The sequence below is a fragment of the Triturus cristatus genome, chromosome 8, assembly GCF_964204655.1.
Source record: "Triturus cristatus chromosome 8, aTriCri1.1, whole genome shotgun sequence".
Taxonomy (NCBI): domain Eukaryota; kingdom Metazoa; phylum Chordata; class Amphibia; order Caudata; family Salamandridae; genus Triturus; species Triturus cristatus.
Window position 1 is genome coordinate 367,334,294 of NC_140591.1, and position 25,382 is coordinate 367,359,675.

General features: G+C 43.9%; 1 protein-coding gene across 4 annotated transcripts in view; it reads right to left on the reverse strand.

Moving 5' to 3' along the window:
* SPART (spartin) overlaps positions 1 to 25,382 on the reverse strand; it is a 304,345-nt gene that overhangs the window by 173,141 nt on the left and 105,822 nt on the right. For all 4 annotated transcript variants that reach the window (XM_085621718.1, XM_085621716.1, XM_085621715.1 and 1 more), the window contains exon 4: positions 3,298 to 3,424. In XM_085621718.1, the coding sequence (XP_085477844.1) occupies positions 3,298 to 3,424 (127 nt within the window). The remainder of the gene's footprint in view (positions 1 to 3,297; positions 3,425 to 25,382) is intronic.

Below are 25,382 nucleotides of genomic sequence, written 5' to 3' on the forward strand. Positions count from 1 at the left end.
ATTTAGATAATGTTTTAACTTTAAAGGTGTGTGCTACCTTGATTCCAAGGTACCTAAACTACGCCAGCTCCCAGCGCAGGGCAATCGGCCCTCCGGAGTTCCGACTAATGAGGCTATGGGGAACAGCAGGGATTTGCCACGATTAAGCCGTAGACCTGAAAGAATCGCGAAGTCTTCCAGGAGCTGTAGGAGAGCAGCTCGCAGAGAGGAGACATAAAACAAGGCATCGTCGGCATAGAGTGAAAGGCCATGCCTGGTGTCACCAATTAGTATGCCTGAATCCTGCAGCTCTCTGCAAATCCAAATTGCCATGGGCTTAAATGCGAGCGTGACCAAAAGTGCCAATAATGGGCAGCACTGCCGCGTTCCAAGGCCCAGTTGACAGGATTCTGAGCTACATCTCCCATGTGCACTCTTGCACTGGGCGCAGTGTAGAGTAACCGAATCCTCCCACAGAACAGTGGACCAAAGCCCATAACTCGCAGTACGTCAATCAGGTAGCCAGTCTCAGTCCACTGTGTCATAGGCTTTTTCCAAATCTGCTGACCAAGGCCAGTTCCTCCTCCTTGTGTTCAACTTCACATAGAACATGAGTTATTCGTCTAAGGTTCATCTGACTAGTATGAAGCTGCATCCGTCCTCATGGACCAACTGCGTCATGTGGAGCGTTAAGTGGATGGCCAGTGATTTGCAAAGTACCTGCACATCTGAATTATTCATTGTGAGAGGCCTATAGGCATCAGGGTTATCAGCCCACCCTCCTGCCCCCCGGTTTAAGGAACAGGCATATTTTGCCCTCCTGCATGATTGGAGACAGTATCCCTGCATCAAAGGCCTCTAGAAAGACTTCCAGGAGTCCCTGCATTAAGGAGGCCGAGTATGCCTGATAGGTTCCAAAGGGCCCCTCAGACCTCGGAAGCATTTCCAAGGCCGTTCTGATTCCCTATAGCGATAGTTACTCCTCCAGAGCCTCCACTGCTGCCGATTCATACTTAGGGATGTCTAGACCTCCCAAAAATATACTGCAAGCATGGGTGTCAATTGTTGGGTCCACTGTATAGACTATTTGTAGGTGTATTTGAAACGTATCCACGATACTCATTCTGGAGGTCTCAGTGCCACCGCACGGGACGATCAAGTGTGTCAAGAGTGGTGGGATGTGTTCTCTTCGGAGGATCCAGTCCAAGAGAGGGCCATATTTGTCGTCCTCCTGATGCAGTTGCTGCCTGTAGTGTTTTAATATGTACCTATCCAATCGGTCCCAGATGTCTGTTATGCGCCCATGAATCATGTGCTCTTCCCTGAGTCTGTGGGCAGTGGGTAGCTGTGTTGCCTGCACCTTAGCTAGTGCTGAGTCCTCCCTGGTCAAGCCGGCCTGCAGTTGTCGATGTACCCTGCATGTCAACCCCACACAGGTGCCCTTTAATTCTGCCTTTGTGCCTCCCATTCTGTAGATCTACAACTAGTGGAGCCCCAGTTCATCTCGAAGTAACCTATCAAGGACTACCATAGGACATCCCATCCCTCTGAGTCCTAGAGTATATTTGCAGGCATACGCCAAGACCTTGGGCCCTGTGATGCAGCTCCCATCACTTCACAACTAACGGGGGAATGATCGGACAGAAAACGTGCAAGGGACTGTTTGCAGTACGGCACAACGGTGAAGTGCTGCAAATGTGGGTAGGGCTGCCCCTGGGTACTTTTACTGTATTGGTTATGAAAGGGCTAGGAGTCACCCCAACCCTCAAGCTGGTGCCAAGCATAAATGTGGAATCCACAGTACCCTCATCAGAACACATTCTGGACTGATGGAGGAACAGAAGAGGACTAGACTTTCTGTTTGTGACTTAAGAAAAGCCTAGAAGACTGGACCTGCTCTCCCTCTTGTACCCAGGACAAAGAAGTGGACTCCAAGGGTCATAAGGATGATCGCCTTTTCACACTACTGGGACGCTACAAGAGGGCTTTTCTGCAAATGCACAGCTGACCAGTTCCAACTAGACATGACCTAGACTCTACTGCTTGACTCTGCTGGAATGAATCTTGACCCCCAAGAGCTGTACCCAAGGTCCTGGACCCTTGCCTGATATCAAAATGTACTCCTCCTAGCATATCCTGAAAGCTGTGACTTACAAAAAGTTTGCTCCAAATAACTCCAGTGGACCGTGACCATACTGCCAAGCCGATCCAACAAAGATGCGTTGCCACTCGGCCAAAAGTGCAGGTTGCTCCCACTTGGAGCTTTTCTACTGTAGCAAGTTCAATTCAGTGGGACATCCCCGAGAAGGTATCTGGCCTTATAGAGCCTTCTTCGGCTATAGCCTGTAGGTTGTAGCCTTGCCCCACTGAAAGATTCCAAGCTTCAAAAAACTTACTGAATCAGAAGGTAGAAATCTGCTCTCAGCAAAGGTGCCATAATCTGGTCAACTAGGACACTCTCTGAGCGTGAAATTCAACCGCTTTACCAAGTCCTCGTCAAGTAGCTATCCAACAACGCCTGCTGCCTTGCCCGCTGAGGATTTCTGATGTCAATTTCAGAGGCTAAGCCCAAAGTTAAAACTTCCAACTGGGTCGAACCTGGTTTCTGTATCCTACCCATGTTCCATCACAGTCAGTCTTAACTTGCGCCTAGGTACCGGTCAAGCACAACAATAATATCAAGGATGGCAGTTAAAAAATGTTGCTGCTATTTTGAAACTTAAACTTTTAAAATTATTATCTTTGGTTACCCTTATTGGGGGTTTTGCTGTTTGGAGTCATTTTATTCATTAAAATGTACTCTATGTTTTCAATTAAAAGCCCAATTTCTTGCACCTTATCTCAAAGATCTACATTAAACTCCCCTGTTCTGGTGACATCACAAAACAGTGTTGGAATCACCTGGCCACAAAAGCGCATTTCCAGTTGTAACTGTTAAAGAGGTGTGGGTTATTGGTTTTAAAATAAATGTACCAGATGAGGGTCCCAAGCCTCTACATATCTCCACAGCAAACTGTCTTAAATATAAGAGCAATGCACTTTAAAATAAGGCAAAAACTTAAGAGGCAGACTTTGGTAAAGGGCGGTTACTGCTCAACTGTACTCATGATACTGGAAAATGAAATCACAAGTGGGGCAGTTTTGTCTATTACCATTTTAAGAACCAAAATTAATTTATTAGAAGAAGGTAAATGCTATGCACGCCTTGTATCATTTTAGGCCTTATAAATTACATTTCTTTACTTTATGGTGGATTTGGAAGAAAATCACGATGTTAAACTTAAGCAATTATGTGGCAGATATGGATTTGGATAGTACCTGACAAAATACCATGGGCAACCTTCTCACTCCATTCTGGTAACTTTTCCTTTTCTTCTTCGAGGGGCTCTGGCACAATGTGAACTGTCTGACTCAGATCTACAGATTCATCAGCAGCGTCTACATCCTATTAAATGAAATGGGTATGCAAGGCAAAAGGTGTTAGAATCACATTGGGTGCATTCTCTGTTGCTCAATATGTGTAAGAACAATCACTGGCAAGATGAACAAGTTACTTACCTTCGGTAACGCTTTTTCTGGTGGATACAGTATCTGCCTGTGGATTCCTCACCTTGTGAATATCCCCTGCGCCAGCATTCCACAGAACTTTTTTCCCCAGCTCTCTACGCTGACGTGGACGACGTCATAATGCATCGGCTCCGCTCGCGACTCCGTATGACGTCACCGGAGCCATAAGAGAGCCACGTCGGCGTGATGGAAGATCTTCCGAAACCCCTAAACTTTTTAAAACCAGACCCAAAGACTTAGCCGTTACCCTGCTGTCTTTAAATCTTTGTAGGGCGGAGTCAGCTTTCTCTCCAAATAACTTCTGTCCATCAAACGGCAAATCCACTAATGAATGAATTAATATATATTTATAGAGCGCATGGCTACCAGAGGCCTCCCAGCGCTAGAGACAAAAGTAAGACGAAAAATAATCATTTAAGGGAACAGCAGGGTCTTCAGAGCTTTCCAAAAGGAAGAGTGACTAGTCTCAAGCCGAATCTTATCAGGGAGTTGATTCCACTTTTTTGCCGCGATGGTGGAAAACATCCGACCCCCATTCCGGGCTCTATGCACTCTAGGAGTTATCGCTAAGCATTTAGTTTCTGAGCGTAGGGAAGTAGGGGGAAATGATGGATCTGAGGATAGGAGGCGCCCTCAAGGACATTACTTTGTGCGCAATACAAAGAGCCTTGAACTGAATTATTTCCGCTACTGGAAACCAGTGCAGAGAGGCAATCAGAGGGTTAGTAGAAGTCATATAAGGAGCCTGCAACAAGGAACGGGCTGCGCAGTTCTGAACCCTTTGAAGCTTTTTTATAGCGGAACTGGGAGCTCCAAGGTAGAGCACATTTCCATACTCCATTCTGGAGAGTATCAAGGCCTTGACCATTAATTTCCCGGCCCCAAAAGGCAGTACTGGAAGAATTTTCCTTATCATTTTAAGGATTCCAAAACACGTGGCAGCCACTTTCCGTGCTTGTTCGTTGAAGTCAAGTTTATAGTCAAACCACACTACAAGACTTTTTATACGTTCTTTTGGCATGGGCATAACCCCAAGGAATTTCGGCCAAAGAACATCGGGGTTGATGTTGGTGGGTTTCCCTAGGAACATCAGCTCTGTTTTTGCTCCGTTTAGTTTTAAGAAGGAGTTATCCATCCATGTGGCAATTCGCTCCAGGCAATTAGCCAAACAGAACTGCTTCGTATCCAAATGATTTAGGGACACAATCAGTTGTGTGTCGTCTGCATATGAGACGATCTTAACCCCGAATGGCCTGACCAAATCACCCAGAGGATGCATATATACATTAAAAAGCGTGGGGCTAAGGGAAGATCCCTGAGGAACCCCACAGTGCAACGGCATTTTCTCCGAGACAGAGTCATTCTCAAAAACTTGAAACGACCTCTCTCTTAGGAAGGATTCCAGCCATTTAAGCAGAACTCCTGAAACTCTCCCCGTAAGTCATTAGCAGAATTGAAAAACATTATTAATGACTTTAACCTCATAGATATTTGGAGGGTAAAAACGGCAATAGGAGGGATTTTTCCTTCTATAGTCGTAAATATTTAACCTCATAGATATTTGGAGGGTAAAAAACGGCAATAGGTGGGATTTTTCCTTCTATAGTCGTAAATATAGACATCACTCGAGGATTGATTACTTCCTGCTGGACCAAGCTCTCTACGCTAAAGTAGATTTCATAGCGTATATTCCAGCAATACTCTCTGATCACTCCATGGTGGAATTGACCATAAATTTAAAGACAGAAAACCAGCAGAAGAAGTGGACATTAGATAGGTCTATATTGTTAAAGGATGAGGTTATAAGTAATTTAAAATCAGATATAGAGGAATACTTTCGGTTCAACTCTGGGACAGCAAATGATCAGACCACATGGGAGGCATTTAAGACCTATATTAGAGGGACGTTAAGCGCATGGATGATTAAGAGAAATAAGGTCAGGAGGCAGACCGAAAAGGAGAGTCTTGCTAAGATTAAGCAAAAAGAAGAGCAATTACAGCAGGCCTCTGCAGACTCTCAAAATAATACAATAAATATAATAAACATCCAAAGTGAATTAGACGCTTTGCGTGCAGAATACCAAGCAAGTCTCGATAAAATTTTAAAAGTCAGGTGGGACTCAAGTAGGCTTCAGAATTTTTCCTATGGGGAAAAATGTGGCCGACTTCTCGCTTGGAAGGCCAGAACGGATAGAGTCCGAAACCAGATTAAATGTATCTGCCTTCAAAATACAAGTTTAATTACGCATGATGACACCCTTATCAGGGAGGAAGCTAGATCATATATGCAAAATCTATATAAAGAAGATATATGTCCCCCCACCCAGAATATAGAATATTGGCTAAACCAGATAGAGATTCCACAGTTAACGGAAACTGATAGAACTGTCCTGGCCTCAGGTATCAGAGAAGAAGAAGTCCTTGCCCAGATGCCCAGATAAAAAAAATGGCTAGAGGTAAAGCAGCCGGTCCAGACGGGCTCACAATTGAAATATATCAGATGGAATCAGGGGAAGCTGTCTCTGCCTTGACGGTTTTATTTAACAGAATATACTTACAGGGTGATACTATTCCAGATTCTTGGTCTGAAGCCACAGTAGCCCTGATCCTGAAGCCCAACAAAGACCCCTTAAAAATTGAGTCGTATAGACCGATTTCATTGCTGAATTCCGACTACAAAATCTTTGCAGGGGTCATGGCAGCAAGGTTGGCTAAAGTAATTAAAACAATTGTTCATCGGGACCAAAAGGGTTTCATCCCGGGTAGACAGTTAAATGAGTTAACTCTAGATGTATCTGTAGCTAAGAAGCTCCCGTTGACTCTTACAGCTATTGATGCTGCTAAGGCATTCGACCAAGTATACTGGCCTTATTTGTGGGCGGCTCTGTCCGGATTTGTGTTTCCCCTCAATTTTGTTTCAGCTGTTCGGTCCCTATACAAGAGTCCTCGGGCAAAAGTCTTGGTAAATGGTGTACTTTCAGATTGGTTTATAATCTCACGTGGAACAAGGCAGGGGTGTCCCTTATCACCCCTGTTGTTTAATCTCTATATCGAACCTTTTGTCTGTCTGTTGAGGGCTGATCCGGTGATCTACCCTTTCAGAATTGCAGATTTAGAATTAAAATTTGCACTGTACGCCGACGATCTTCTCATGTTCTCCTCCAATCCAGTTGAGGCTATCCCGAGATTGTTTGAACAAGCAGAATTATTTGGGGAAATCTCGGGATATAAGGTTAACAAAGAAAAAACAGAGATTATGCACTGGTATCAGGCAGGAGGGACAATTGAAGCTAAAATACGTATGAGGTATCTGGGTATAATTTTGTCCCAAAATATTTTGGAAATTGCCAAAATAAATTTGATGAGAATATATAAGGATATCTGTGGCTTACTACAAAGATGGTCTGGCCTCTCTCTGAGTATTTTCGGCAGAGTAAACTTAGTCAAGATGATCATTCTGCCAAAGATTAAATTTCTGTTTAATTCCATCCCGTTGACGTTCCCAGCATCTGATATCGCCAAAATACAGGGGAAAATTGGTTCCTTTGTCTGGAACGCTAAGTCATCAAGGATCTCCTGGAAAATATTAAGGAGAAGCCTTAAAATGGGAGGGTTAACCCTCCCGGATATATCGGTTTACTGTCACTCATTTCACTTCAAAAATGTCAGTTTTCTAGCTGGAAAGACAGATGCCTCCTCTCAAGGTCTTCTTTTTCAAGCCCTACTACATGATATACCTAAGGGGCAAGAATATTTTTCATTTAAGTATGGTGACCCAAGGTTTTTCAAAAGGGTGAGATTAAAGGTACTGGAAACGGCTCTGAAGAATTGGGTGTATGTTAGGAAAAGCTTGAAAATTCCGTATTACGCACCTCAGGCTCCGATCTGGGATTCCCCAGGTACACCAGAATGTCTCAATGACCAATTATCTCGCCCCCTTAAAATGGCTGGCCTGTTTTACTGGCAGGATTTACAGAAAGACTCTCAGCTGTTGAACTGGGAGTCGCTATCCAGCCTGACAGGTGGAACTTTATCTAGGTACAAGTATTATCAGCTGGCAGGATGGTGGGCAACCAAACCTTGGGATTTTGATTCACTGAACCCAAAGTTTGACTATGTATTAAGAAGGGGCAGGTGGAAGCAGGAGGTTTCTTTCTGGTATTCGGCCATTTTAGAGCCAGAAGGGATAACAGAATCTTAACTTCATACACTTTGTGGCAATGTTTTTAGTACGGATTCAAATAATTTCATGGAAGTATGGGGAGACTCTTTTATTATGCTACATTCTGTGGTAAAATCAGCTCCTCTTAAAAGAAATCATCTATATGCCACATATAGAGTATATATATCCCCCAAAAAGCTAACAAAGATTACAGGTCTGTATCATCAATGTCCAAGATGCAAACTTCCTGCGGCAGATGACCATCATATGTTTATAGGCTGTCCGGAAATAGCAGGTTATTGGGTAAAGGTGCAAGCTTTTTTGGCCGAGGTATTAGATAAACAGATTGAAATTACCCCAGGATTGATTATGTTTGGATTACATACAGATTATAATCTTAATGATCCGGTATCTAAATTCATATTCTATGTGATCATCCTGGCAAGACGAGAGATATGTAGAGCCTGGAAGAATATAAATGCTCCAACTTTTTAGAGTGTCTGAAATATATAATTTATACCAGTGAATCTGATATGGCATGTGACAGTAATAGTTACGGAAATATTTGGGCAGCCTTGGTTGCATGGCGGAACAGATAGAGAATATTCCAATGATTTCACCTGGGCACTGCTTGCCTGGTCCCTTCAAAATGACGCTGGGTCATCTAGCAGCGCTAAAAGAAGTGGACAGTGGAAGTGGTGATTGCTTGAGGGTTTGAGCCTTTCCTTTTCCGCATCGGTCTTAAACATCAGGGCTGGGATAGGATGACCGTTGAGGAGAGGTTACGGCCTCCCATCAGGAATGCCCTTTATTCTTTGGTATATGAGGAATATTGAAGAAAAAAAAAAGAACTCCTCAAACTCCGCTCTCTCTTAGTCCTTCCATCAAAATCAGGTGGTTGACAGTATCAAAAGCCGCGCTGAGGTCAAGTAGCACAATGGCTACAGACCCGCCCACGTCTAAGATTTTCCTTGATTCTTCAACCACAGTTAGCAAGGCAGTTTCAGTGCCCTGCTGCGGTCGGAAACCAGTTTGAGAGAAGTGAAGGCGGTTATTTTCTTACAGAAATGTAGAAAGAATAGTATTGACATACTTTTCACATATTTTTGCGACCCCAGGCAACAGCGAAATGGGTCGAAAATTTGCAAGGATTTCTGGGTCTAGAGAGGGTTTCTTAAGGAGGGCTCTCACCATGGCCTGTTTCCATAGGGAGGGCACGACTCCCATTGATAGTGAGAGATTAATGAGGTCAAGAATAACTGGACCAATAGAATCGAACGCCTGGTTAAAGAGAGCAGGGGTAATCACATCATTGGGGGATCCGGATTTCAGCTTATGAGCATAATCTTTTAAGGTATCCAGGTCCATCGGGGGGATGGCTTTGATTCCAGAATCTGACTGTTGGATGAGACTTTGTAGTGGGGGATCTCCTCCTTGTCCAGAAGGGTGCGGATAGGTAGAATAAATATTATCGATCTTTTTAAAGAAAAACTGAACAAATTATTACACCGCCCTAGGGGGTCGGCCAGCAAGGGAATAGGCTCAGCTGGCTTGATAAGGGATTTAGCAATTTTAAAGATTTCTCGGGGAGCATTCGCGGCGGAGAGAATCTTCTTCTCGTAATATTCTGCTTGGGCCTGTCTGATCTCGGCTTTGTAGAGCTTAATGGATTCTCTATAGTTCTGTTTTTTAATCACACAGAAGTCCTTTCTCCAACATCTTTCCATACGTCTACAGGTTTTTTTAAGCACTCTAAGTTTGGGGTTATACCATTCAGGACCATAAATATCTTTCTTATTAATGGTCAATTTTTTGGGGATTAATGAGTCTAGCGAGGATTCCAGCCAACTAGTCACTTTCATATTAGCTATATCGGGATCTTGTCCTAAGAGAGGTGTAGAATTCTGAAGAATCGCTGTCCAATGATCAATATCAAGTTTGGACCAATTACGCTTCCAAATGTTTGTCTTGCCTCTTAACTGAGCCCTATCCTGGTGAGTCCAGGTGAAGGGAATCAAGAAATGGTCGGACCATGGCAGCGGAATATGGTTTCCTATTATAATTTCCCTGCTATTAGAAAAGAGTGGGTCCAATAGGTGACCCTTTTGGTGAGTGGGGCTGGATACTTAAGTTTCAGAGCTAGGGCGCCAAGGCAGTCCGTTACGGCAGCAGCCTCCCTAGAGGATTTGCTATCAAAGTGGAGATTGAAGTCTCCTAATACGGTAAAGTTCGACAATGAGCTGACCATTTTAGAGACGTTGTCTGGGAGGTCCCTATTAAAATTACCACTGTAACAAGGGGGTCGATATAGAAGGACACCAGAGAAAGTGCACGTGGGGGAAAGCCAAAGGGAAAATAAACAGCTTTCACAGTCCGTGATATTGTTGGGTGACATATTACAATGATATTTTTCCTTATAAATGACGGCTAAACGCCCCTCTTTAGTTGTTTCCCGGTCTCGTCTCTGAATCAGATAGCCCGGGGGCAGGGCTTGCACCACAGCGGGGTCTGAAACATCAGACAGCCAAGTTTCTGTGAGCCATAAAGCGTCAAGTTCAAGCTCATTCACAAGTAGATGAAGCTCTGTGGCATGTTTGGGTAGAGAACGACAATTCAGAAGTGCCATTTTGAAAATCGGTATTGGTGCTAGATTAGAGGCACTAGAACTGGAAGTGAAATCTAATTTGAAAGGGCAATGGAGGCATTTTATTGCATCCTTTCCTAACGATATAGAGTGGGCACATCGAACGGAAAGTATCTGTCTGTGTGCAAATAGCTGCTCAGAGGTGTAACAAAGTTTCTTTTCGACCGTCGGGCCAGGGGTCCTGGCCCCTGGGCCCGGCCTGGCACGGACGGGTGCACACGGGCTTGCCTTGGTCGCGTCATCCGCCCCTTAAGAGGAGTGGTGTGCGTGCTTGCCGTCGCAGCTAGAATGCGCTGTAACGTAGGTGAACCCTTCTATTAGTCCCCCCGGAGCATTGAACACAGCTCCGTGGCAGAAGTACAAGCGATGTCACATGTGCCAAAAAGGCAATGTAAAAACAATAGTTTCAGTGCAAGTAAAACCGTATCAGAAACAATTCTGTCCCCACCAACCTTTGACGACATTAAAAATGAACATTTAAAAAAAAAAAAAGGTAACATCAATTCCTATCAGCGAAGCTCTGTGGCCCTTACCGATCCGCAAATGAAAGGCAGAGGCTTTGTCTAGCTGCGCGGCCGCGTCATCCGCCCCTTAAGAGGAGTGGTGTGCGTGCGTGCCGTCGCAGCTAGAATGCGCTGTAACGTAGGTGAACACTTCTATTAGTCCCCCCGGAGCATTGAACACAGCTCCTTGGCAGAAATAATGTGGCCTGAACATCCGCGGAGAAGCCAGATGAACGGAGCCATGCCTGCCTTCTTGTGGCTATGGACGAGCCCATTATCCTCGCCACCGAATCTGCTGTATCGAGCCCTGATTGGATCACTTGTCTAGCAGCAGCCTGAGTGTCTGCAACTACCTCCATGAAGGACGCCTTATCACCCTCAGGCAGCTTAGGGGCTAAAGACATCATTGAGTCCATTAAGGCATGCACATAACGACCCAGCAAGCACGTGGCATTGGTAGACTTTAGTGCCATACTTCCTGAAGAGAAAGTCTTCTTAGCCGCCTGGTCAACCTTTTTGGACTCCCTATCTGCAGGAGACTGAGGGAACGCCCCCGAAGCATGCTTCGAGCAGGATGCCTGCACAACCAGGCTCTCTGGAGATGGGTGTGTAGAAAGAAAATCCGGATCCCCAGGTGCCACCCTGTATCTTCTCGCCACCTGACTGGAAACCGCCGGAGAAGAAAGTGGTTTTCGCCATACCTCAAAACAGGCTCCAAAATGGCCTCATTACAAGGCAGTAAAGGCTCTGAAGTTGAAGTAGGTGAGTGCAGCACCTCCGTCAGCAGGTTAGACTTATATTCCGCAGAGGGTAACTGCAAACCTAACAGTTCTGCTGCCTTTTTAATAACCATATGGTAAGGAGCCAATTCCTGTGGTGGAGAGGATCTAGCCGAAGTATGCTCCCACTCAGGGGTCGTATCCAGGCCACTAGCCTCCTGTATCCCCTCAAACTCATCAGAGGACGTGTCCACTTCACCTTCCTCTACCTCCACTCTATACCTTTCTTCATCCAAGACCCTTTGGGCCTCCCTTCTTGAATGAATCCGTGGAGCCGGCGTCGTCGACGTCGTACGGGGCGTCGGTGGAGCCAGAGGTATTGGAGTCGGCGGCGCAAAAGACGGAGTCGGTGGCGCCGGATGCGGCGCCGAGGGAGTCGGCAACGGCGTCGAGGAAGGCTCCGAAGCAGGACGATCCAGCCGAAGTCGTGATGGCCCAGACGGCGCCGGAAACTGCCACGAAGGCGGCATCGGCAGAAAGGGTATAAACGGGGCCTGAGCGTAATGCTGCGGCACCCCCAAAGTATACACCATAGGACCCACGGGACCAGTCGGTGTCCCGGATGGGAAGGCAGCCCGATTGAAGATTCCATACATGGCATTTAAAAAATGCGAAGAATCAGTACCTGGAGCCAGGAACTGCGGATAAGGAACCAAACCTGTATCCTTCTGCAGAGTATCTGGCAACGGCGCCGCAGCGTCCTCCACCGGACCCGAAGAATCCTCAGGTCCTGGAGAAGGCTCCTTACTTTGTTCCTGCACACCATCAGAAACAGGCGACTCCACTGGAACAGGAGACGACGTCGGAGAAGGCGCCGGTGACTGCGCCGGGGACTGCGCCGGTGACCGCGCTGGAGCCCGCTTCGGCGAAGGAGAACCCTCCGGAGACTTCGAAGGAGAAGGAGAAGGTGACAATTCCTTACTTCGGCGTCGAGGCGAAGCCGATCTCGACCTCCTGTTCTTTGAAGACCGGCGCCGAGAAGAATGTTTCCTTTTTTTATGATGTTTCTTCGACTTCGATGATCTCGAAGTCGACGACTCCGGCCTCGACCTCTCCTTCTTTCTACCTCTCTTCTCCTTTCCGACCTTGGCCATAAACAGCTTCGCCTTCCTCTCCTTCAATGCCTTCGGATTCATCCTCCTACAGCTTGAACAATCCTCAACATCGTGGTCAGACGAAAGGCACCACAAACAATCATCATGGGGGTCTGTTAAAGACATGTGGCCCCCACATTCCCTACAGGGCTTAAAACCCGACTTCCTCGTCGAAGACATTACAGATTTTCGACAACAGTAACACCTAACAACTACAAAGTAGCAGGAGAGTACTGGAAAAACCGTTGCGCGTCGACGGCGCGGAAAAAAGGGAACTGACGTCATCACGCCGACGTGGCTCTCTTATGGCTCCGGTGACGTCATACGGAGTCGCGAGCGGAGCCAATGCATTATGACGTCGTCCACGTCGGCGTAGAAAGCTGGGGAAAAAAGTTCCGTGGAATGCTGGCGCAGGGGATATTCACAAGGTGAGGAATCCACTGGCAGATGTATCCATCAGAACAGGAATGTCACTGGAAGGGTGTCAACTGAGCTACTTCATCCATTTAGTTCCTCCAGAATACCCCAGATAAAACTACTAACACAGAAGAGCACAGGCTTTGCTACCTTCTCCTGACTAACACAAATCAAAGTAATACATCCTACAAATCACAGCTCATTGGCAAAAAAAAATGTATATATATTTTTTAGACAATGGGATGTGTGGCTGTCAACCGGCTCCACACCATTATTGCAACATCCATAACCATTTCCTCCCAACAAATCTACTCAAATCAAACAAAGCTTTCAAGAATACAAGTAATGTTTTCTGCCTAATATGCTTTTCTGAATTGCAATATAGTCACTTCATTTGTTTCTCTCTTTAGTTTTGCAATAGAAGAGGCACCAGGCTTACTTTGAATGGCATCTCTGCCTTTTGCCAATTCAGGACTATAAAATACACCACTGCTTCGCAGCTGCAACATTTCAATTAGGGAAGTCTGAATTGCTTCAAAACCTCAATAATATTAAATAGCAGTACACAGTATTAAAATCGCTAGACAGCTTAACGTTTTATTAGAAGCATATCCACCTCATTTGAAGCAACCCAAACTTCAGCTAATGCGATAGAAGGGACAACTCTACTCATCCCTGGAGTAGATGTTGATTTTGCTGTGGAAGGTGATGCATACTAACAATGAAAACACAAAAATGAGTATGACAGCAAAGGAACGAAAGCAGAAAGACAGAAGATATGTTTATTCGTAATCTTACAGATATAACCATGAAGCCAAAGTTTGGACGTCACAGGACTTCTGCCATGCTTATGAGGAAAGTCATCCTTTACGGCAGGGCATACCTCACACACATAATAGTATCATGGATCACCATCGGCATCCTCTCCCCACCCTAGTAACGAGGTATTTTTAGTAAGTCTGGATCCTGCTTTGTCCAGTAGTTTTTATCTAAGAACTCCCTCCTTACTTTAAGTCTTCGAGGAGGTTCAATCTGCCCTGGTGGCACTGACCTACCAGGGTGGTGAGAGGATGCCGATGATGAAGTGTTTTCAAAGAGATAAACTTTAGGGTTGCCTTGTGGATCGGCTCAAATGGATGCAGCATCAGCTGGCTCAGAGTTCCCATGACACAAGAGGGCACAGCAGAGGCAGAAATCCTCAGAACAGTCCTATCATAAACCGTTTCATGATTCTTTGCGAGAACAGTGTGGATGGTGTGTCTGCGGTACATCTACATTTTGATACTGTTATAGATGGACTCCTACTGTTGAGTATTTCAGAAACTCTTTTGGCTAGATCCAACGAGTATGGACTATTTAGTAAGGCTGTATTTAGAGCGGATGCAAATGTTTGCTTTTGCGCCAGATAGAAAAATGCTTACACTTGGCATTATGCGTTCATGTGGTTGCAAGTGCTTATGCCTGCACCAGGATGTTTCTATATTCTGTCAGCAAAACCAAGTAACTGAACTCTAAGTGGTCAGGTGTCATGCTGTTTAGAGACTTGTGGCCAAGATTAAGTTTCTCTCTGTGGTGTCTGGAGAGGAGCCAGGAGAGCAGTTTCAGTGATGATATCAACATGCAGATAGCTGCAGAAGTTTGCTCTACTAGTACTGGTGTGGCAACGCCGGAGCAATGAGGATCAGGAACAGTGATCCACCTTTGCCTTCCTCAGAACCCTGGGAATCAGGGGAAACAGACAAAAGGTGCTAGCAAAAATGCTGGACCCTCTGATCGAAAGGGCATTGCCCATAGTCTCTGGTTGACAAAATCTGCAGGTATAGCACCAGAATTTTCTTTTCTGTGTGGCAAACAAATCCAGTGTGGGCTGACCCTACTTTTAAAAGATGTAGTCGCCTTGTTCCTGGTGGAGTTCCTACTTGTGCAATCTGAATGTCAGTCAGTGACAGTTGTCAACTAAGGGCGTCCGCCTAGTAGATGTTCCAGGGTGATGTCGACTTTTGTGAAATGGCCTGATCCAATAGCTGTTGCGCATCTTACGGGAAAGTTTGGTATTGCGTTTCTCCCTGCGTGGCCGTGTAAAAGGTTGTTGTATTGTCGGTCATGATGAGCACTGCTTGATGTGCTAGTCTTGTGAGGAACACATGTAAACCATGTCTTATGGCTCAAAGCTGAAGAACGTTGATGTATAGCATCACTTCTGCATCAGACCAAAGGACTCTGGTTAACAGTTCCTGCGAGTGAGCTCCCCAGCTGTCTATAGACACATCCATTGTCAGCACTACTCTGTCTAATGAAGGCTGGAAAGAAACCTGCCTTCGGATTCGCTGGAAATCTCCACATGGTACTTGCTTCAACAGTCTTGTGACTGTGACCATGTCTTCCGATGCGCCATTTGTTTGTTTCGATTGTGCTCCCAGTTCTTGTTGGACAGGTCTAATTCGGAGTCTCCAAAAGGGTGTGAGGCTTAGGCAGGATGACATCAGGCCTAGCAAAGATTTGTAGTGCCTGACAGTGACTGACTGCTTGGCAGACAAATTCTTTGCCATAGCCTACAGCTTCACCACTGTTTCCCATGATGGAAAAGCCTTTCCTAATTTTGTGTTTTAATAATGGTCCCATCAACTGAATCTTCATGTGTGGTTCTAAAGAAGACTACTCGGTGTTCATTGTGAGACCCATCTTGTGAAAGAGACTAATGCAGGCAGCTATAGAAACTTTTACCTCTTCTCTTGATGAAGCCTTCACATTACAAACTAGTGGGCCAAGTAAGGGCAAAATTAGTAACTTTGTCATCTGAGAAAGGCAGCAACCATGGAACTTTGTAAAGGTCCATGGTGCTGATTTCAGGTCGGATGGAAGCGTCTTGATTTGGCAGTGCTGCCCCGCCACTACAAAGCAGAAATATTTTCAGCACTTGCAGTGTATTGGGTTGTGAAAATATGCATCCTGAAGATCCAGAGGCATAAGGCAATCATTTATCTGGAGCTTCAGGAGGACACCTTGGAGTGCTATTATGAGGAAGGTGTGTTTTCTGATGAACTTGTTCAGTTCCCCAAGGCCTAGGAGAAGTTTCCATTGACCTGTTTTCTTTTATATTACAAAGAATCTGGAATAAAATCCCGGATTACTCTGGGCCTTTGTGACAGCTTTTATCTTTCCTTGAGAAGGAGATGGAGAATCTCATGTTGCAGCTTCCTCAAATGAAAATGATGTTCCTTCCAGGGTGGTTTCTGAAGAAACTCTTAGGTACGACCTGACTTGAGCATACAAATTGCCTCACCCATCAGTCCATATTTATGGACCCCCTGTGGGGGGGGGGGGGGGGAGTGAATTCTCCCCCCTATTTATTGAAGTAGGGGGATGGGTGCAGTTGCGAGAAGTCATACTTGTTTTGGTTGTCCTGGGAGCATCCATTATCCATTAAAACCTCGTCTGAGATCTGAGCAATGTGTCATCAACATGCTTACCAAAAAGGGAGACTCCATCATATGGCATATCCAGAATTGTTCTTGGGACTTCCTGGTGAAATGCTGTTGATAACAGCAAGCTATGCATTCTTAAACTAGCCACTCCTTTCTCTTGGCTAAAACCTATGTTGGGAACATCCATGCCTGCATCAACGGTGACTGCTGAAGTTGTTGCGCCCTCTTCAAAGTCCATATCCCTCTTATCCTGTGGTATGAGGTTAGTTAGTAACTAGATGTCATGCCACAATAAGCGAAAATAACAGCCTAGAATTGCTAAGAAATCTGGGACCTTTATTGATGTAGCGGCCAGGGAAACTGCTCTATGGGCCAAATTATCATTATGCTTTCCATCCCTTTCAAGAGGTGCAGAGGAAGACGTGACTGGCTTCCTTGACCTGAACATGATATCACAAAGTCTAGCTTGGGATGGCCTGTGAGGCAGTCAGAGGTTGTGTTTTGAGCCCTGAACTTTGTTTTCCGAATAGGCACTACTGCTGATACTGCGGCTAATGTTTTCATCAATTTTAGGCCTTTTAAACAGACAAAATCTAGAGTAAGTATGGACATAATCGCTTTATGTAGCCACTATTGAAGTCACATAGGAAATACTGTTGCATCTCAAAGCTGATGTATGCCTTCTTAAGAAAACAGATTCCAATGCAAGACGACTAAGTACTATTGGCAAATCTCAGGCTGTACAGATGGAATGCTGGTGCTCATAGTTTAAAACACAATAGCAAAGCTCAGCCAGCAATCAAAGCCATCTTAGGGGTTTGCATTCTAGCTCTTAACCCCTTGTGTGCCAAGGGTGTAATGGCTAGGTCACCAGCAGCGGTGCTGCTGTGCTGAGGATGTAACCAACCGGGGGAAGCCCTGCGCTCCCTCCCTCCCCCCCCCCCTTCCCCCCCTGTCGTGGGCCATCCCCTAAATGCCCCCACTGGGGATGGCAGTTGAAGTACTCCCGCTGCCACCCCCAACCCTTTTCTCAGCAATTAGATGACATTGGCGCGCTCTCAGTGCAAGGGTCACTCCCCAGAGGCTATGGGTATTTGTGTTTCGGCCCCTCTGGAGATAGATTCGGCCGTTTTTTAGGCGCCAGGGAATTTATTTTAACGCATTTATTTTTACACATTTTGGGAAAGGGTCGTTCCCATAGGAATAATTTCCTTTTTTTCGTGTTTCAGCCCCCCTTGGGGCTAGATCGGTCATTTATTTGGCCGATCTAGCCCCCGGGGGAGTGGGGGGTTTGAAACCCACTAGAAGCAAGTGATTAATTTTTTGAATAATTACGGGGAACGATCCCTTGGGCAAGGATCTCTCCCCTTTTGGGGATGAATGTTTTGGCCATTGCTGCCCCCCTTGGGGGCAGATCTGCCTTATATGTTTAGGTACATCTGCCCCTAAGGGGATCAGAAGGATTTTTCTGTATGCAATTATAAATATTTTGGAGAGTGGCCCCGAGTGCAAGGGTAACTCCTCTTTTGCGGATGAATGTTTTGCCCATTCCTGCTCCCTTTGTGGGCAGATCAGCCTTCTATTTTTAGGCCCATCTGCCCCAAGAGGACAGAAACCACTATACAACCAGGGATTTTTTTGTATATGGTGCAAAAAGTTTTAGGGAGTGGTCCCTAGGGCAAGGGTCCCTCCCCATTTGGGGATGAATGTTGTGGCCATTTCTGCCCCTCTTGAGGGCAGATCGGCCATATATCTTTAGGCCCATGTGAGGGGGGCAGAAGCTGCTAGACTACCATGGATTTTATTGTTTATGGCGAAAAATGTTTTGGGGAGTGGCCCTTGTGCAAGGGTCACTCCCCTTTTGGGGGTGAATATTCTGGCTGTTTCTTTCCCCATTGGGGGCAGATAGGCCTTGTATTTTTAAGCTCATAAGCCCCCAAGGGAAAGTTTAGAACTCGCTGTGCTATCCCCTCAATCGCTATGTTTTTTACCTTTACCAGTCGCAGGGTCTTGGCCTACCCACACACGTGAGGTATCATTTTTATCGGGAGACCAAGGGGAATGATGGGTGGTAGGAAATTTGTGTTGGTGCGTTGATTCCCTACAGAAATGTGGGGAAAATGTGATTTTTTTTATAACTAAATTTTAGGTTAGCATGAGATGCTGTGTAGGAAAACGTTGGGAGATCCACGCAAGCCACACATCCTTGGACTCCCCCGGGGGTCTAGTTTTAAAAAAATGTCTGGGTTTGGCAGGTTTCCCTGCAGGACCACAAACGCAGGCGACTCTCTCACACGACAAGGTCTTTTTGTTATCGATCATTTTCAAGTCTCCACAGTAAGTTTTGGGCCATTTCCTGTTGTGGGCACTAGCCCTACCCACACAAGTGAGGTACCATTTTTATCAGGAGACTTGGGAGAACGCTGGGTGGTAGGAAATTTGTGCTAGCTCACTGATTCCACAACTTTCTCACACACAAATTTGAGGAAAAAGTGATTTTTGTTTTAGCTACATTTGAGATTTGCAGGAGCTTTTAGGAAAGAAAACGTTAGGGCATCCACACAAGCCACATATCCTTGGACTCCCCCGGGTGTCTAGTTTTCAGAAATGACCTGGGTTTGCTCGGTTCACCTAGGTGCCATGTGAGCGAGGGCACAAAATCCACAGCCAGGCACATTGCAAAAAAAGGGTCCGTTTTCTGTGGAAAAATCTGATGCGTCTACGTTGCGTTTTGAGCCGTTTCCTGTCGCGGGAATTAGGCCTACCCACACAAGTGAGGTACCATTTTTATCTGGTGAGTTAGGGGAATGCTCGTGGGTGGGAGGTTGTGCCTCCCCGCAGATTCCTTAACTTTATATCATGTATATGTGAGGAAAATGTGTTTTGATAAGTTTGAGGTTTGCAAGGGATTCTGGGTAACAGAACCTTGTGAGAGCCACATAAGTCACCCCATCCTGGATTCCCCCAAGAGTCTAGTTTTAACATTTTTTTACAGATTTGCTAGGTTTCGCTAGGTGCCGGCTGAGCTAGGGCCCAAAATCAGGAGCTAGACACACTGCAAAAAAAAAAAGTCAGTTTCCTGTGGAAAAATCTGATGTGTCCACATTGCGTTTTGGGCCGTTTCCTGTCACGGGCACTAGGCCTACCCACCCAAGTGAGGTACCATTTTTATCGGGAGATTTGGGGGAATGATGGGTTGCTGAAAGTTTGTGGTTTCCTGCAGATTCCATAACTTTCCATCACAGAAATGTGAGGAAAATGTGGTTTGTTTTCCAAATATTTAGGTTTACAAGGAATTCTGGGTAACAGAACCTTGGTGAAAGCCACACAAGTAACCCCATTCTAGATTTACCTGGGTGTTTAGTTTTAAAAAATGTACATGTTTGCTAAGTTTTCCTAGATGTTGGCTGAGCTAGGGCTCAAAATCCACAGATAGGACATTGCAAAAAAAGGGTCAGTTCTCAGTGGAAAAATGTGATGTGTCTATGTAGCGTTTTGACCAGATTCCTACTGCGTGTACTAGGCCTACCCACACAAGTGAGGTACAGTTTTTATCGGAAGACTTGGGGGAACACAGGATAGTAGAACAAGTGTTCTTACCAGTTGTCTTTCTGCCTTCCAAATGTAAGACAGTGTGTTAAAAAGAAGACCTTATGAAAAATGCCCCCTAATTCACATGCTAGTATGGCTACCCAGATATGTTTTGTTATGGTATATAAATGTATAAATACTATCTATTGACATCATTGACTGGCATCACCTAATTAAGTATGATACAGCATTATACGCCAGTTGTGTTTTTTTCCTTTGGTCTATACAATGCCTACTTTTGGTCTGCACTTCACACAAAGGCACTACAGTAAAAAATAAAGATAAATATCTTTGCCACCCTTCACATGAAAGTGGGGATCCAATCATCCATCAAGTCAACGTGCAGCAAGCAGCTTTCCTTGGTTAATTAAGGCTTCTATTATCCAAGTTATCAATAGCATTCATAGTATTTTTAGGTTTCGCCTGCATGAAATCTACTGTATTAATGTATCTTAAAAAGGGCTCTTATCAATTCCCGTCGCCTAAGTACTGTGGTCATGCGGTTTTGTGAGGAATTTTTTTATGCAAGCCTGCTGCTTGTCCGCAGCATGTTTTTTCCCTCTCCTTCACCCCATCCTCCTCTTGCTTGACCTCTTACGGAGCAGCTGGCCTAGTGAATTTGGTGTGAGGATGCAGCCTCTAGTTTCAAACCGTTAGATTAAAACTACTTGTATATCACCTTTGGAGAAGGGTTCACTGGCAGTGGTGACAGAAAGCCAATGCGTTACACAGGATGGCCAGTAGATGGAGGCAGAGGGCATGTTTAATCAATCTGACCACAAAAAGCATTTTGGGGCATCTTTGTATGTGCATATGTGTATTTATTTATTTATTTATTTATTTTAGTTTTAAATAGCGCTGGCTAGACCCGGAGGTATCAGAGCGCTTTACATAAGGAAACAGCGAGTTACAGGTTACCACATATTCACATAAATTACAGAATGATTACATAATTGAGACAGGTGTTACTAAAGAACATAAAATCAAGACCCAAGAAGACCAACGAGAGCTAGAAGTCCACTGGGAGGAGACAGCAGCAGACAGAACACCAAGACAAATGTCCGAAGTCCGGCTGGGTAGGTGATGACCATAGCGGTGTGCCGGAGCCAATCTCCCCTATAGATATTTGTGAAGGGATAGTGTCTGTTTATGTGCGGTGCATGCTTTTTAGTGTGCTGACTGTGTCTATGTGTTTGTCGGGTGGTTTTGTGGCCGTTAATGTTCGTGATTTCCAGTGTACCTTTACGCACTCCAGCTTGTGGATTTCTGTGCATGTTAGTGCGTTCCAGTTAGTATGGGCGCACATGACATTTGTGTATACATGTGCATGTTTGGATGCATGCGTTTAGGTGCTGCAGGCTTTCTTCCATCCTGTGTTACTACTTATTAAGCAGCTGTCCATGTACATTTATTCATTATTTCCGTAGTGTGAGTGTTTGTGTGCGCGCATGTGTACACTTTGTATAACAAACAGCAGACAACAGGAAATAAACAATATTACAGCTTTGGATGTGTGAATATAATCTCCTGGTGATTTCGAAGTGCCATTTTTTATCAAACGGTAACTCTTTTAGTTGTGTTCAGGTGTATGTTTTTCATCAAAAATGTGGAACTAAATTACATAGTCTATCGCCCCGTTTGAGAGCGTTGTTCTTTAGCCAGAAAGGAGGAGGGATGGCCGTTTGTTTCAGTGAATTTAACCTGCTGTACTTCAAAGCGACCTGCCAAATGAAACTTTTCATTTAAAAGCTAACTAGGAATTCCATACGTGTCTCAAATTCCAATTACACAACTTCTTCAAAGAACCCGCGCTTTGATTCGGAGGGGCATTAAATGCGCCGAAACCAGGGGAAAAAATTGCTGCAGTTTTTGGGAAATGCATCCAGCCAAAACATTCAAAAACAAGACACAGAGGCACACCATAAATATATCACTGTAATCCAAAGTGTGTCTAAACACTCAAACACAACCATCTCGTCATCTTAATGAAGAAGTTTCCAGAATAGTCGCTGTAGATCATTCAGAAGATACTTTTATTTTTGGACATATAGCAGCCAGCCGATGCGCGTTTCGCCCCCACCAGGGCTTCCTCAAGGCTGCAAGTTATACATAAAAACATATATGTTGTGGCATATATATAAACAAATAAGATATTTTTTTTCTCTTTCATAAAATGCAAAACCTACTAATGGAAATATATCATTATATTATCAAAATCAGATAAAAATATTTTTCAGTGATGCAAATTCAATGATATTGATAAACCAAAACCACAAATCACCCATATGTGAGATCTGAGACACTTATCATAGTAAGTGTCCCAAAGTAAAAATATTTATTTTGGAAACAAGCCATCCAAAATTTAGTGCAGATATAAAGGAAACCAAAAAAGACCACAATGTCACACCCAATGAATGAATCTAAGATCAGAGAAGAAATCATAAAAAATCAAGTGGAGGTTTAATAAACCACTGTACCATTATTTTTCAAACTATAAATTGAAAAATAATACCCGTAGCCAGAGCGTGTTACAAATAAGAAGTACTTTTATATAGTATCGTAGGTCCCAATCTGACCATCAGTGTCCATTAAACGTCAATTCCAGTCAGTAAAATATCAGCAACTCAGGCCGCTAAAATAACAATGTGAGTGACACATATTATTGTCCACAGGCGATTTCCTACACTTTAAGAAGAAAATAGCCTATGGTATTCTTCAAAATAGATCGTAGTGCGCCCACCTTAAAATTTCTGTGTTTTATTAATGTCGTTAGTATGTATACTCTCTATAATAATCCATCGCTTTCTTCTGTATAAGTCTTTAAAAGTTGGCACATGGTTACCCACTGCTCCAAAGGGTTTCTATAGGTGCGGGGTGTGCAGTGTGTGCTGCTTTGCACTCAACAAAACTATGGAATTTGGATATAACACCTCCAAAAAATACATGATAAAACACTTCATTAATTGCAACACAACTCATGTTGTTTATTGCATTAAATGTTTCTGTGGTAAGATCTACATCAGTAGCACTGTGAGACCCCTTAAGAAAGAATACAGGAGCATGTCAGAGCAATAAGAAATAATAACACAGATTATCCCTTAGCGGTTCATTTCAACACCTGGCATAAAAACCTAGAGAAAGTAAACATAGGATTTCATGGCATCGATGTGGTACCACTGAGCCACAGAGGTGGTAACAGGACACTGAGATTACGCCAGATTGAGAGCAAATGTATTATATCCCTTCGAGCAGTGGAACAGGGAATAAATGTGGATAAAGAACTATTTGAATTTCTTTGAGGTAGTATGTGATCAGACACTGGCGTGACATTCGATGTAGAAAATGGCAAAATGAGTAACCTTTGAGACAATGTACATTGATTAAAGAAAGTGCATGCTTTGGAATGTAAAAATGTGTCTACAGTATGGGGACATGATATCATAACAACTGTCAGGAAGACTTACGGTCAGAAAATACATGCAAATAATGAAGTTATTACAGTACTTGAGATAAGAAAAATGCTGAATACATTAATGTAATATCAACCAATAAAATATCTGATGATGTTAGTAGATAAAATATGGATAAATAAAAGTTTGGAAATGTGCTTTACCAATGCTGAACCTAATGTGTTACACAATGTGAACACATTGCTACATAAATGTCAACAAGAGCTCTTATGTAACATCCAAGACACTTATTGGGTTGTCTGGAATGCCAGATTTGAGAAGGTGGGGAAATAAAACTTGGAGGGACCTATTAGAACTGATGTCATACCTAATGGAATTATATTTAGAGTATTAAGTACAGTGTACAGTGTTATTTTCTGTAAATATAATTTCGTTAGAAATGGTTACTGGATGTTCAACAGCATAACGGCATGTTCTTTGTTACGTTTATTATTTAACATTTAGGCGCCGTATGTTTATTTCGGATTTGGCCATGTTGGGCGTACTGAATATTTAAATTGGGATCGAGAAGTTCCCCCTTTGTGAGTAATATGTGGTCGAAAGTTTTATTAAAGAGTACAAGTCCAAATTACTTTGATTATGGTGCAATTAAGTTAGGAAATGTTAGATGGCTGCTGCATTTAGTACAAGTGAATGCAGCATTGGTAACTGTGTCCAGGTTTTTTTATATGCGTTATTTCTATTTCATATTTGACCACATTGGGCGCACCAAATATCAAAACTGGGAATGATAAGTTTCCCTCTTGTGAGTATCATTGAGCCGATAGATCTAATAAATAAGTACAATTTGGGAAGCTTAAGATGGCCGCGGCTTTTAGATCGAGCTTATGCGGCGGTGGTAACTGTTCATCTTCTATGTTTGATTATGGACGTTCGGCGTCGCTTATACGAAACAGATGGCGTTGGGCGCGTTGAACGCCGGATTTATTGGAACATTGGGACGCTGTCTGCAATTGCGCGGTAAGCTGGCATTTGAATCAATAAGATTGGGACCCCGATTGAAGCGATTAATTTAATCTGAGAGAAAAATAGTATAATATATAAACCGTTTATTTAACGAAGCCTATAAGTATAGCAACCTGGAACAGTGGTAGATGGATATACGCTGAGTGGATACGGAACAGGAGGGTTTTTTTCTAAAAAAAGTGAATGATATTGCTGGATCGTAGGGCAAATCAGTTTTATACACTAAAAGACATAAAGATGTTGACAGGAGGTCATGTTTCCAACAAGGAGGGTGGCCCATTAATTGATTAGTATACACAATATATCCTTTGTTATAGGTGGAACTTATCAAGGTTCCAAGACTTATACAGAAGAAAGCGATGGATTATTATAGAGAGTATACATACTAACGACATTAATAAAACACAGACATTTTAAGGTGGGTGCACTACGATCTATTTTGAAGAATACTATAGGCTATTTTCTTCTTAATGTGTAGGAAATCGCCTGTGGACAATAATATGTGGTCACTCACATTGTTATTTTAGCGGCCTGAGTTGCTGATATTTTACTGACTGGAATTGACGTTTAATGGACACTGATGGTCAGATTGGGACTTACGATACTTACTATAATTGTGGTGAGGAGTACTTCTTATTTGTAACACGCTCTGGCTACGGGTATTATTTTTCAATTTATTGTTTGAAAAATAATGGTACAGTGGTTTATTAAACCTCCACTTGATTTTTTATGATTTCTTCTCTGATCTTAGATTCATTCATAGGGTGTGACATTGTGGTCTTTTT